Raw genomic sequence first — 12,692 nt, forward strand, 5'->3', positions numbered from 1 at the left:
TGGACAGTGAGCATGCAGATGCCGGCTTCAAATGAATACTTCTTTGGAGATTCAGTTTGTTTTGCTGAAGTCCATGTATAAGTGCTATAAAGTCCTATGCATTTCAAACACATACATATACTGTATTAAAAATGAGGGAAAAATAAACATCAATTTTCAGACACGTAGGGCAATTTATTAGGAAATTTGGCTTGAAGGGCCCCTTTCTCCTGCCTCTAGACAGGAAGTTAACATCTTATGAGCATTTTTAAAATTCTGTCTTGCCCTGTAGCTCCTGAGCACTTATAATGCCCACACCCCGAAGAACCGAACGGCGGAGGTGATGAGACTCAAAACCCCTCGGCAGCATAGCCTGCCGACACCCACAAGATGAATGCAGCAGCGGTGCAGCATTGCCAGGCTGTTCTCTTCTCTGAAATACCTGTGGGTCTTTGCCATGTTTCCTAGCCTAGCAGGCTAAGCATCTCCTGCCCAGGTTCTTAACATTCTTGTGAGCTTTCTTAGCCATATCGCCTGCTTTACGTCATACTGTGCGCCGTCCACTCTTCATGGCCACATGCGCAACTCAGACTTGCTCTGCGTGGCTGCAGTCCAGAGGAACTGGCATGCGCGGGGCTTATTCTCGCACTGCCTGATGCGATGCAGATGGGTGTGTGGGTGTGTTTTCCTGCGCTTCCTGCCCTTGCTTCCGGGATGCAAAAGGCGACCTGTTTGGCTTTATCAGTGGTCTGATTTCTTCTCTCCCCTCCTCCTCCCACGACCCCTCATTCTTGCCTCACATCTTGAGTTTATCTGGAAGGGAGACCGTATGGAAATTACTTGGCTGCATTTTCTGGAGAAGACATTGCTGTTCTAATGAGGACCAGGTTGCTTTCCTACTAACTGAAAGCTATGGCAGGGAAGGCAAGCCCTTCGGCAGGCAGGATCGGTGCCGTGAGGAGGAGCGCAGACAGTGGCTTGGTGCAAATCCCCCGGGGATCTGGGCGACCCTTCTGGTCTCCCTGAACTGCAGCTGCTTCAGCCCACACAGCCCTTGGTTTGGAACCCCGTGACGGGAAGGTGACCTTGCCGTCTTCTAAGCACAGATCTGTTGGCTGTATTGGGCTGTTCCATCCACACTTATTGCTGGACAGGAGAGAAAAGCATCTCCGTGCAATAGGTGCGCAACTTTTTGGGGGGGTGGAGGCCTGCTGCCATGCGGCAGAGCAGCTGCCGCCTTAGAATTCCCATCCAGGCATGGCACCCACTTGCTGTTCTCTCTTATCCTCTGCTTATTGTCTTATCCTCTCCTTATTGATCACAATCCTCTCCTAGCGTTGTGATGAAGTGAAGGGAGGGCAGCACTCTCTGATCTCGACTCAGTGGAAGGAGGGTGGCAGGGTAGCTTGGTAATTCTGCGGGGGAGTTGCATTGTGAGTGCGTGTCCGTTTGCTTTTCTCCGTGCTTCGCATCCATTATTTCAGTAATCCGTACCACAACCCTGTGAAGTAGGCCAGCCTTTTGCTGGGAGATGGAGAGCTCAAGGTGGAGAGAAGCAAGCCCCGGGGCCACTCGGTGCATGCGAGGAGCAGGGCCTGGTCCGGGGAGCTCCTCATTCGCTCTCCGTCAGTATCACTCCCTAGCCCTGAGGCCAGACAGATCAAACCCAGCAAAATGGAGAAGCTGTTTGCCCCTGCATTGGCTAAAGGGCCTTTCCTGCCTCTGAACAACTTCAATCAGCGGCCCGTCTCTTCATAATAATAACTACTTGATTGTGTGTTTCATCAGCGCTGTGTTGAATTAGCGGCTTCCTGAAAGACTGTTCTACACCTGTGCAGTTCAGCAAGGCCAGCAAAGATTTCAAAAGAAAGAAAGAAACCAACCAGCCCTGAATGCTTCCTCTCTTCTCCTCGTTCACAGAATGCTGTGGCCCTTTTGAAGGGTTCCCTCCTCTGTCCTCAGCAATGTCTCCCATGAGCGATCCTACCGAGGCCCTATTCCTGGGCTGTCCCTAAACCAGCTTTCCCCGTCCTGGCATCATTCAGGCTCGTCGAGGTCTCAGGTGCGCCGATCCTACGCTGGCTGGAGGATGCTGGCAGGCGTGGTCCCACACCTCGGGAGGGCCCCGCCTCGGCAACGCGGAGCGCAAGGGCCACCTTCTCGTGCCCATCCGGACTCGCCCCGGCTCCGCATCCCTTGCCCGGGGGCCCCGCGGCCGCGTCCCTGGCAGCCCTGCGCTCAGCGCGCCCGGGCGGGCGGGAGATGCGCTCCAGCCTCGCCGGCTTTCGGGCGCTGGCGTGGCGCGCCCGGGGCTTGCCGCGCGGAGCGCAATGCAGCGCAGCGCAGCGCAGCGCAGCGTCCTGTCCTGCGAGTAAATGCCCTTATTTAGCCATGCGAGGAGGAGCCTCCCGGCCTGCCCCCGCTCCGCTCCCGGCCGCCGATGAGGAAAATCGGGCAGGCACGGCGCCGCGGCTGCACTCGGGCAGCGCCGAGCCCTGGCCCGGACGCGCCAGCGACGCGCGAGGGCTTGCAGCGGGAGCCGCGGCGCGGGCTGCCCAGGCCTCTCCGGGGGGCGCGCCCGGGGGCTCCGCGGAGCATGCCCGCCGCCCGCGCCCGGGATGACTCCCCAGCAGCGCGCTGAGCTGCCGCCGGGGCAGAGCGAGGAGGCGGCGGGCGCCCGGCCTCTCCTGGCGCCGCGGAGCAAGGCAAGTACCGCGCGGCTGGCGGGAGCAGCGCAGCGCAGCGCGGGGCCGCCGGCCCCGGCCCCATCCCCATCCCCACCCGGCCCCGGCCCCCCGCTTGCCCCTTCTTCCGCGGGCGCTCGCTCGCTCGCTCGCACCGCAGCGCTGGCAGAAGGCGCAGCTGCTTCCTGCAGCCGGCCTGGAATTCTTGTTCCATGGCCAGGTTTACCTTTCCGCGCTCCCTTTTTCCATGGCCCCTGGACCCGGCCCAGCACTCGTGCCTCTGCCAGATGTGGCCGGACACCAGCCTTCTCCCTGCTCCTCGCCAGGCATCCCCCGGGCAGCTCAACAGTCTGGTGCCTCTTCCATGATTTGGGATCGGATCTTTGCGGGAATCTGCTGTTGTGGACACTGACACTGAAGGGCGACCCGCCGTCCAAAACCTGAGGGCCACTTCGCACTTTGGCCAGCAAGGAGCCCAGAGTGTAGCAACCCGCAGCCAGTTCTGCACTCTCCAAAGGGCGCCGAGCCCCAGCTGCCCACCCAAGTCGCCCCTTGGCCTGGCAGAGGCGGTGGGACGTGCTCTGCAACGGCCCTTGCTTTCCACAGCCTGCCCCCGCTCCAGAAGAGGCTTTCGAGTGCCCTGCTGGAACTCCAGGCAGGTCTCCTGTGCGGGGCTTGGATGGCCCAGGCCCTCGGGGTCTTGGGCAGATTCTGGCTGCAGGGAGCGCTCCCCTTTGTATTGAGAACCACGGCACATGTACTTGCTGGGGTGGCTCATGCCGGGCTCGGTGCGGACGTCTCTCTCTGTTGTTATGACCGTGAAGCAGAACTCCCTGTAGGCTGAGCATCCTTTCAACCTGGCATCTGGGGCGATACAAGCTACCATGGGACCAAAAAAGCCTGTGCTACTTCACAAGTGCCAACAAAGTTGCAGACTTCCCAATGCTATCATTCAAATGCTACAGAGCGCAAGCTCTTGCTTGCATTTGGGAGAAAACTGTGTGATGACCCGCACTGCTTTTGCAACATGTCCTCCCTACACCCATGCTTTTCCTTGGTCTTCCAAGCCCCAGTCCAGGTGGGGAGGAGGGAATTCCTACCGGGACCAGCAAAGAGCTTCAGGCAAGCAAAACATTTGCTGGTTGGTTGCGAACGGGACATGGCGCACCGGCCGGGGGGATTGTGGCGACGTGTTGCAGAGTCTCCTCACCCAGACCCTTGGACCGCAGGTACGCGCCATCCTAGGGAAGCTCCCCATTCAATGGAGAGGGTCTCCAACAAGCCCAAGGGGCAGGCAGAGAGCCCAGGACTGGCAAGGCCGCTTGGCTGCTCCTCGTTCCTGGGCCAGGCAAAGTGCAGAGAGAACCATCGCGAACGGTGGCGCCTCATCTTATTTCAAAGACTTCACTCGGGCACTTCTTGAGATGCTAGCGCACTTTTGAAAACAGCTCTTGGGTTCTGATGTCCAGAACTTTAAAAATCTACCGCAGGTGCCACAGTATTGCTTCTAGCAGCTCCTTGTTATAAAACTCTTTTGGTGTCGAATGTATAGCTATAAAAAATCGGCCAAAATCCCCAGGCGAGCTATTGCCCGACGGCCAGACTCGTGGCTTTCATTTCTCATGGACCAGCTTGGCTACTTCATATTTGGTTGGTTTACCTGGGACTAAGTCCCACTGAACTCAGTGCAACATTCCTGAGTAAACATGTTTAGGATTACACAGTAAATTGGATGTAATCCTGAATGTGTTTCCCCATCAGAGAGAGAGAGCTCTCTCTGCACCCGCGGTTGTTTTCTATTCCCCACCTCAGCTGCCTTTTCCCATAGGCTATGAAGATACAATCATACTTAATGGAGGAGATGATACGATGCTGCTTTTTCACGATATCCCAAGTGGGAGGTGTGAGTGTGTCTTCAGAGGGCCGTCTCCTAAGAGCTCTGTGATTTGTGAAAAGGGATGCATGGACAGCGGAGGGGAGGCGTTTGGCTTCAGAGCAAAGCTCAGGAGATGCTCCAAGGGGATGGCAGGGGGAGAAGAGTCTGTGGGTGAGCAGCCAGCTGACCAGAGATTACCAGGATGCCTGGAGCTTTTCTGCCACAGGTGCCATTTAGCTTTAGTTGCATGGAATGCAGGTCTTTTGAAAGCCCTTTCTGTCCACGAAGTGCCTCTTTAGGGTGCTGCATGACACGGTGGCTCTTGAACAAAATGGAGCAAGACGCCATTACTCTCGTTCCACATCTATTCCCCTTCCTCTAGCCTGGTTCACGGAGGGCTGTGCATCCACCAGCATCCGGCCTCATGGACCACACAACAAGCAGATGCTCCCCAGAAAGATGGCTGCAGAGCTCCAGCCGGGCAGGTCAGGCCCTTCCTGCAAGCATTACCTCGCCCACATTCAGAGGCCACTGCTTTGGACAAGCAGAGCAACTTCTGTCCCCACCCCCCAGGCAAGGCACCTGGCGCAGTGTGGAGGGAGAGGCAGCAGAGGACAAGCTTCGACACATCATTTGATGCACGACCAGCCAGTGCTCCTCCTCTTCCTCTTGCCAGGGCCCACTGACTACGATGGCCGGGCGGCAGAGCGGTGGCCCAGCTGGCAGCTCCTTGCAGAGTTGGGCCCTGTCCGAGAAAGCTGGCCTGCCGTGATCGTCTTCAGCAGCTTTGGACTCTGGGCTTAATGAAAATATCAAATGTCTGACTGCGCGCAGACAGGTAGCAGTCCCCCTGCCTGCTTAAAGGGCAGGTACCTTCATGCTGTGCTCCCTGCGAGTCTTTGAGAGGAGTGAGTCCCCTGCTTGCCGGGGAATGGCAGGCCTGCTGTGTCCAGGGAGCCGAAGCAGGCTGTCCTGAGGGAAATGCTTGCGGCTGGGCAGCTCTAAAAGTCAGGGCACCGCGCAAAAGATCTGGAACTGATGCTCTAGGCATGCAGTGCATGCAGACATCTCTGCTCGGGGAAAGCTGCACTTGGTGAAGCGGTGCCTGTCGCACAGTCTGTCGGGGTGGGGAGGGCAGGCGAACGCACTCTGCAAACGATCTTTGTGGCTGCATTTCAAAGGGAGGCACGTGTGCAGCTCCGTGTGTTTGCCCGTGTTCCAGTGCGTCTGTCGCTTCTAGAGACGGCCACGGAAGCAGCCAGATTCCCAGGGGGTCTGTGCCTTCCTAATATTTTAGACGGCAATTCTCTATTCCACCGGTATTCACACCCGGGAATAGGGTTGCCAACTTTTCAACCAGCATCTGCCCCTGTGCTTTCAAACAGCCACTAAAGGTGCAGGGATGAGCACCAAGCACACAAAACTGCACCTGGTTTTTGCTAAGCTGGCCATTTGGCAATCTTTTGCCAAAGCACTTAAGTAGGTTGACTAGAGCCAAAGGAAGAATGTGGGGTGTGACTTTTCTTAAGCACGCTGCACTTGAAATGTGTTCTTAGCAATATCATTACACAGAACTTATGCAGAACTTTCAGACGTTGCCATGAACCTGTAATCCTTACAACAATCCTGCAAATTAGATCAGGGTTTTGAACACCATTTTAAGGGGACTAAACAGAGGGTGGCAAACTTTTCTAAGTTAAGGATGCTTCCAAAATATGCATTATAAGTTTTTCCCAGACTTTGACGTTCCAAATGACCTAATTTTGTTTCCAAAGTGGAGCAAAGTTTTCCTGTTTCTTCTTTCCAATATTCCTTGTACGTAATCCCGATAACTGTTCCTTCGTATCTTTCCACTTCTACATTTTGCAGTGATTTTTGAAAGTAGTCTTGATGAAATCATATACATGATTACATCCAAGTTCTTAGTTGTTCAGCTTTGAATGTTTACCAGTGCACATATGATCTCATGCGCATTCGTGAAAGCACCTCAGGAACATAAGCCGATTCTTTCACCCTTTTTAAAAACTAATGTGCAAGAAGGTGTTTGTTTATCAGTAAAACATGGCATTAAAGGAAAGTGGTACCTGCTTCCCATTTCCCCAAGTGGTAGGAAATTCTGAGTCTGGCTTTCTTCGGAAGGGGAGTTTAATGGGGACATTTTGCAACAACCCAGGTATCTTTAAAAGCATACAAGTGGAACAAAACATGCCTATTTGTAAATGTATGTAGAATAGTAGCCAAAGACAGGCAACTGCCACATGCAGCCTCTGGGCTAATTGCAACAGGACTCTTCAGCTGGGCACCCTGTTCTCCCAGGTCAAAGGACCCCTGGTAGGAGGGAAGGGAAGGAGGAGGGCTGAGTGGCTGCTGCCAGGAGGCCTGTATGGTCAGAGGCAATGTGCTGGTTTCAGGTGTCTGTGCCCTCTAGGTCTGCTGGAAAGAAGAGGGCGGCAGGCAATGTTAGGTCCTCCATTCCTGGAAATGCAACTTGCAGCTGCTTGCTCCAAGCTGTCTCCATCCTGGGGGAACCAGACAGATGCGCCCCTAGTCCTTTGCAGGAGCTAGAGAGTCAGCTGATCGCAACAGCCCAGGAGAGACTGTGTGCTTGCTCTTCCTCGACCCCCTTCTCATCACTGCCCTGTTGAGGGTGAATTTCTGGAGCAGGAAGGCTCCGCTATTCATGGAGACTTTTGGGAATCCTAGCAAAACTTGGGGGCCGTATCACACAGGGAACACCCTGGGCAGATTGGGCATTTATGTAGCCGATCGGAGCCACCACAAGAGATTCCTGTTGGTTTGTCGATGTGTTTGTTAACATCAGGTATAGCCCACATTCCACCTTGCAACTGCTTCCAATGCGGCTTAGCAAAAGGGGGCTTCAGATGGTGACAATTTCAGCAAGGGCGTCTTTGCAGGGCTTTGCATGGCGCATAGGGATACAACTTTGGTAGCTTCGCACATCAAGTCTTGGTTCCATCAGAAGGGCCAGCTCGGGAAGAATGTGTCCTGCGTCTTAGAGAAATTTGAGACATTCTGATAAGTAGCGTATATTGTTTGAAGTTTATTCTTTGCCAAACTAGGAGAATTTATTTCTTCACACTGAAACACTGGCCAGTCTCATTAAAGTTTGGAGAGAGAAGACCATTTTCCGCCCAGAGTTCAAAGCAATACTAAAGATGAATTTGTTTGTGGAGATGAGGACATTCGTCCACCTTTGCCTCTGGGCAAACAGATTCCAGAGGTTTTTGTGCTCATTCCAAAACCTGCAAAACCTATTTGAGTAGAAGTTCCATTGGAAAATAAATGTGTCCATATTCCATGGGAAGCAAGCCCTCTCCTCACCCTTTCCACGTATTTAAAGACCATTGTCTTTCTCCGGCTTACAAAGAATGAATGCAACATGTTTTAAATAAGGCTCCTTCCTAAATTGTATGCTAACAAGCTAGACCTTTTCCAGGAGAGGCCCTCTTAAGGGAAACCCGACGATCAGCTGCCAGAGGTTCTGCTGTGTTGCTCGCAATGGTTTATTTATACACAAACTGGGCGTTGTTATTAGAAACAGCTGCCAAGATAACTTTCTGGTTTACGGATTGAAGGAGTTTGTGGCATTTTACACCTCGAGATAAGCTGGTTGACGTCCACGATCTCCACGCGAACAGGCACCACTCTTTTCCTCGTCGTGCCCTGCGATCCACAGCCGTGTGGCGATGCCCCGCCAGACACGGCGAAGGACTCAGCGGGGCGCCTCTTCTGCAGCTTGGCTGGCCTGGGGCTCTGGAGTCGGCGTTCCTCCGCGTGCTCCCACTCAGCGCGTCGACAGACCTCGCCCTTCTCGGGGAGAGCATCCACGCCGGTGGCATTCCCATTTCCAGGATGGCTCCCCCGCTCTGTTCACGCGTGCATATGAATACACCTGCACGGGCAAAGGGCACCAGATGACGCGCCTTCTTTGCTGAGGTGCAGAATGCACACGGGACGATGCCCCGTGCTGGAGGTGGGGGGAGCGAGCTCCCTGGAGAAGGGCACGGGCAAGCAACACAAGTTCCGAGAAAATGCACGTGTGCGCGGCCCCCAGCGCTGGGCCCAGCCGAGTGCGTCTAAGGATGGCGAGGAGAGAAGGCCGAGTGAGGAGCGACGGCTTGCCGAGCAAGGGCAGAGGGTCTCCCGGGCAGGTGCCAAGCGCCGGTGCGGGGGGGCTTGTGCAGGCGCTGCAGAAGGTCTCCCTTCCCACCGCTGTTGTCCCCAGCTGTTCCCGCTCTCTGTCCTCTTCTCCTCCTTGTGGCCACTGGGCAGGCAGAGAGCCAGCAAGCAAGGAGGCCGTGGAGCTGCGGCCGCCTCCCCTCCGCACCCCCGTTGCCCAGTCACTGCAGGAAGCAGGTGGACAAGCAGCTTGTGGGGGCAGAGAGGAGGAGGAGGCCTGGGACCGTCCTCCCGGGGACCCAGCCGGGACATGGGTGCTCCTCAGTTCCCCATCATCCCTCTCAATGCTGCAGGGATAGCTCGCATTTCGGAGGCTCAGAGTGGGCCACGCTGGGACAGAGCAGCGGGTTGTGGAGAGCGATCAAGAGAAAGACACAGAAGCAGGGTCCGAGCAGGGCGGTTGCAGAGGCCAGCGAAGGGCACTGGAGTGGTTCAGGGGCGTGTTCCTGATAGGAGCAAGCGTGCCTCAGATGCCACTTGCTGGGGAACCCGAGCGGAGCAGAGTCCTGCCCCTGAGCTGCTGACAGGCTGCAGCAGGAACACAACTTTGGATGGCCGCTGGGTGAGCTTAAAGGAAGCAGATCCTGACTCCATGGGGGGAGCCAGACGTTCCCGGTTTCTCAGTGGCATTGGAGCTCTTAGGCTCAAAGTCGCCAAAGCCAGACTGAGGGTCTTGGAAACGGGTGGCACTTTTGACCTGCTGATCTATTTTAAGGTGGAGGAGCTTCAGGCTTGCACCAGGTTTCCTGGCACAGCTGTCGATGGGACACTTGGAGCAGCTCTTGCAGGGCCACTTGGCATTTGAGCGTGTGTGGCGTTTGCACACTCTGTCTGCACTGGAAGGGTGGCTCTGAGAGCAGGGGATGTGCAAGGGAAGCCTAGCCTGTCCCCATATGCTCCTCGTTGCTGTGGGGCCCTCACCCCCGCAGCCTTTCCAAGGGCAACAGGCCTCTCAGGGGAGCGCCAGTGATGCGGTGATGCTCCCGAACACCACACACGGGCTCCGAGGCACATGCGTGCCAGGCCTGGTGGCCGAGCCCCTTGGCTGCAACGGCCACGTCTTGTGGCAGCACGTTCTGACCGAGGCGGCCCACGTGCTTTTCTGTCTCTGTCTGAGCCGCTCTTGCTTGGTTCCTCCCAAAGGCCTTGTCCAGCGTGGTCACCTGGCTTCCCTCTCCCCGAGATCTATTGTTAGGGGATGGAGGGAGGAAAATCCCCTTCTGGGCATGCCGCCATCCTTCTGGATTCCTCCACTGTGCAGTTTGGCGATGGCTTCCTGGCATCTCAACAGGAACAATCCTAGAGGTGCCACAATTTGCAAGTCTACATGGGAAAAGGGCCCATGACTCCCAGCAGAACCTGCCTGGGCTTGCGTCCTAGGCTGCTATTTTAGCTCAGTCACATTTTCAGTCCTGCAATAACCTCCCCTTTTTAAGGCCTTTATAGGAAATAAACAGTCTGATAGTTTTGACCAAAAAGTCTGGAAAAAAACCTCCAGATCTGATGTCCAAGCGAATTAGTTCCTCTAAAAACAGACAGGGTGGGGTTAAGCTTGCAGCAAGCATCAAGAAACAAAATCCAAAAGAAAACAGGATGTTTTTTTTCCCTGTGATATAACTTATTTTGTGTGTTTCCCATTGAAATGAGAGAGGGTGTAGCTGCTTTTAGAGCTGCCAGTAGGCATGAGCAGAAAAAGGAAGGGGAAAGCTGGAAGGACAAAGCGAGCGTGTGGGGGACCTGCGACGGGGAAAGGTTTGGCTACTTTAAACGTGGGAAAGGCTGGCTTGTTTGGTTACTGTGGATCATAATTACCGGGAGCTTCAGTTGGGGTTTTAGGTTATAGGAGATGCTGAGTTGGATGGATGTGTTATGCGTTTGGGTCATATTTTTAGCCCTCCGTAGCGTCAGCGAGCCTTGAGATAGCAAGACCCCTGGGGAGGAATGGAAACCCAAATAAATAAATAGCCGTTTATTTGCACGTTGTATCTCGAGAGGGCAAGTACCCAACAGCATCACAGCATCAAGGATGTAGCATGGAATCCTGCTCTCTTCACTTTTCCATCTGCTGACACCCCATCTGCTTGCTATGAGGGCAGGGTGTGTGTTTATGTATACAGGACCTTCAAATAACTTGATGGGTTAGTAACATCTTCTCTGGGTTCCCCAGAATCTTGGAAACATGCACCCCACCTCTGAGGTATGATGAAGCCCATTTGGGCTGCTCTGGCTATTATGACTATTAGAGATTGACCCCAAAATGGAAGGAAAGAGCGAAGCATGATTTGTGGCTGTGCACCAAAGTTCAGCAGAGTTTTCCTCAAGATTTCCCACTGTGCTTTAACACTATAAATGGTGTGGGAGGGGCGGAAGGGGGGAGGAACTGTTATGCAAGGGGAGATCAGGGCCCTGCTTGATTTCCTGCCTCGAAATGTAGTGTGCCGGCTGCTCTTTCCCTTTTCATCATGGTCTATTCAGGCAGCAGATAGACTCCACTGGACTCTAAAATGGGATTTACGTTGTCATGTTGGTTCTTCATAGGAGCTGCTGTTGACAATTGCCAGGTCTCTTCCCCAGTTTCTCCAAGTTATATGTAAACTGGAAATTTACTGCCTGTTTGCAGTGGTGCAATAACCACAGTCTGTCCTTGCAGGCCATGAAGTGCGGTCAACTTGTAAAGCCATGTTAAAAACTTAGCAATAACATACTGGATTAAATATCTCCTAATCTTTCTGTCTTGGGTGAAGAATACCAGAAGGAAAGAGAGCTTCTTTGAAGGACCCATATATATATATATGGACCCATATATATGGGTCCCATTTATATACTGTATAGCATCTCATATGGACCCATAGATATACTGTATAGCATCCCATTTAATTCACTCTGTTCTGTGGTTGAATGTGGGTCAGACAGAGAACAGGTACAGGTAGTTTTCAGGAGGTGACCTCTAGCCTTGCCCTCGCTAGGTAAGGCCAGCTTGGGCAACGTCCTCTGAATGAAGGACCCTCTCCAGCTTCCAGAATCCCCTGATTGGCCAACCTACCTATTTGCAGCTCCCATACGGAGATCAGCTCTCAGGGCCAGGAAATCTCCTAATGGGTCGGAAGTCCAGCATCACAGCTAGGAATAGGGCCTTCAGCATCACGGTGCCCCTTCCCCGGAATGTCCAGCCCCCACGAATTGGCCTGCAACCAGCCCTGCTCTTCCGAAGGACATTCCCCGGAAGGACAGTGAGAGCAGTTTGGAGGCCTGGGTCAGCACGCACATCAACCCACCCCATTCTCCCCGTGAAGACCTGTTTTCATGCATCACTTAGAAAAGCCTGCAGTGTCATGGGCACCCTTCAAGCATAATATCCCTTATGTTTCCCGAGGGCTCCGAGGAAGCTGGGTGGAACGTGTTGCTTGGTGTCCGCAGTGCCCCTGTTTCGTCAGGCCGGTAAGCCAACCAAAGCGGCCTTTTCACGCGCACAGCAAGAATCTGATTAGCCCATTTTTCCACCAGCCACCTCTTCAAAGTCTATTTAGCAAATCGGAGCTGCGTAGTTGTGTGATGCTTATAAAGCATAAAGGGATTAATGTCGTGCTCTAATGAAAACCAGATGCAGAAAGTTGTCTGCTTGAAAGCTCTTTTCTGCCATAGCTGCAAATTCAATGATTTAACCAGCTTGAAAATATTGCCAAATTGAAAACACAAACAATTTCTCCTTGAGAGTCAAAAAGCTTTTTGAGGAGGGGAGATTTTGATCAGGAAAATGATGTGGGGGGAAAATCCCTCCCTCCCCAGTGCCGTTAATCTACCCTCCTGCTTTTCAACAGCAAAAAATACATACAGAGCAGTTCTCTTCTTTCTCACATGTTGCTCCATCCTAGAAGTTGTGGGATGTATAGAAAAGGAACAGGAAAGGACAGGGTGGTTGAAAGCTCATCAAAAGAGGGTAAAAAAAAGTTAAG

At 53.7% G+C, this 12,692-nt stretch overlaps 1 protein-coding gene across 3 annotated transcripts in view; it reads left to right on the forward strand.

The window, feature by feature from the left end:
• The first annotated feature begins 2,546 nt into the window (after positions 1 to 2,546).
• Positions 2,547 to 12,692, forward strand: part of LOC123027252 (rho GTPase-activating protein 20-like) — a 38,805-nt gene continuing 28,659 nt past the window's right edge. Inside the window, exon 1 of one of the 3 annotated variants that reach the window (XM_044437837.1) lies at positions 2,547 to 2,684. In XM_044437837.1, coding sequence (XP_044293772.1) covers positions 2,598 to 2,684 — 87 coding nt within the window. In that variant the 5' untranslated portion in view covers positions 2,547 to 2,597. Of the gene's footprint in view, positions 2,685 to 9,211; positions 9,302 to 12,692 lie in introns of those variants that run through there. The other 2 variants (XM_044437836.1, XM_044437838.1) reach the window with 2 other exon arrangements.

This window comes from Varanus komodoensis, unplaced genomic scaffold (genome assembly GCF_004798865.1).
Source record: "Varanus komodoensis strain SLA01 unplaced genomic scaffold, ASM479886v1 scaffold31, whole genome shotgun sequence".
NCBI lineage: Eukaryota > Metazoa > Chordata > Lepidosauria > Squamata > Varanidae > Varanus > Varanus komodoensis.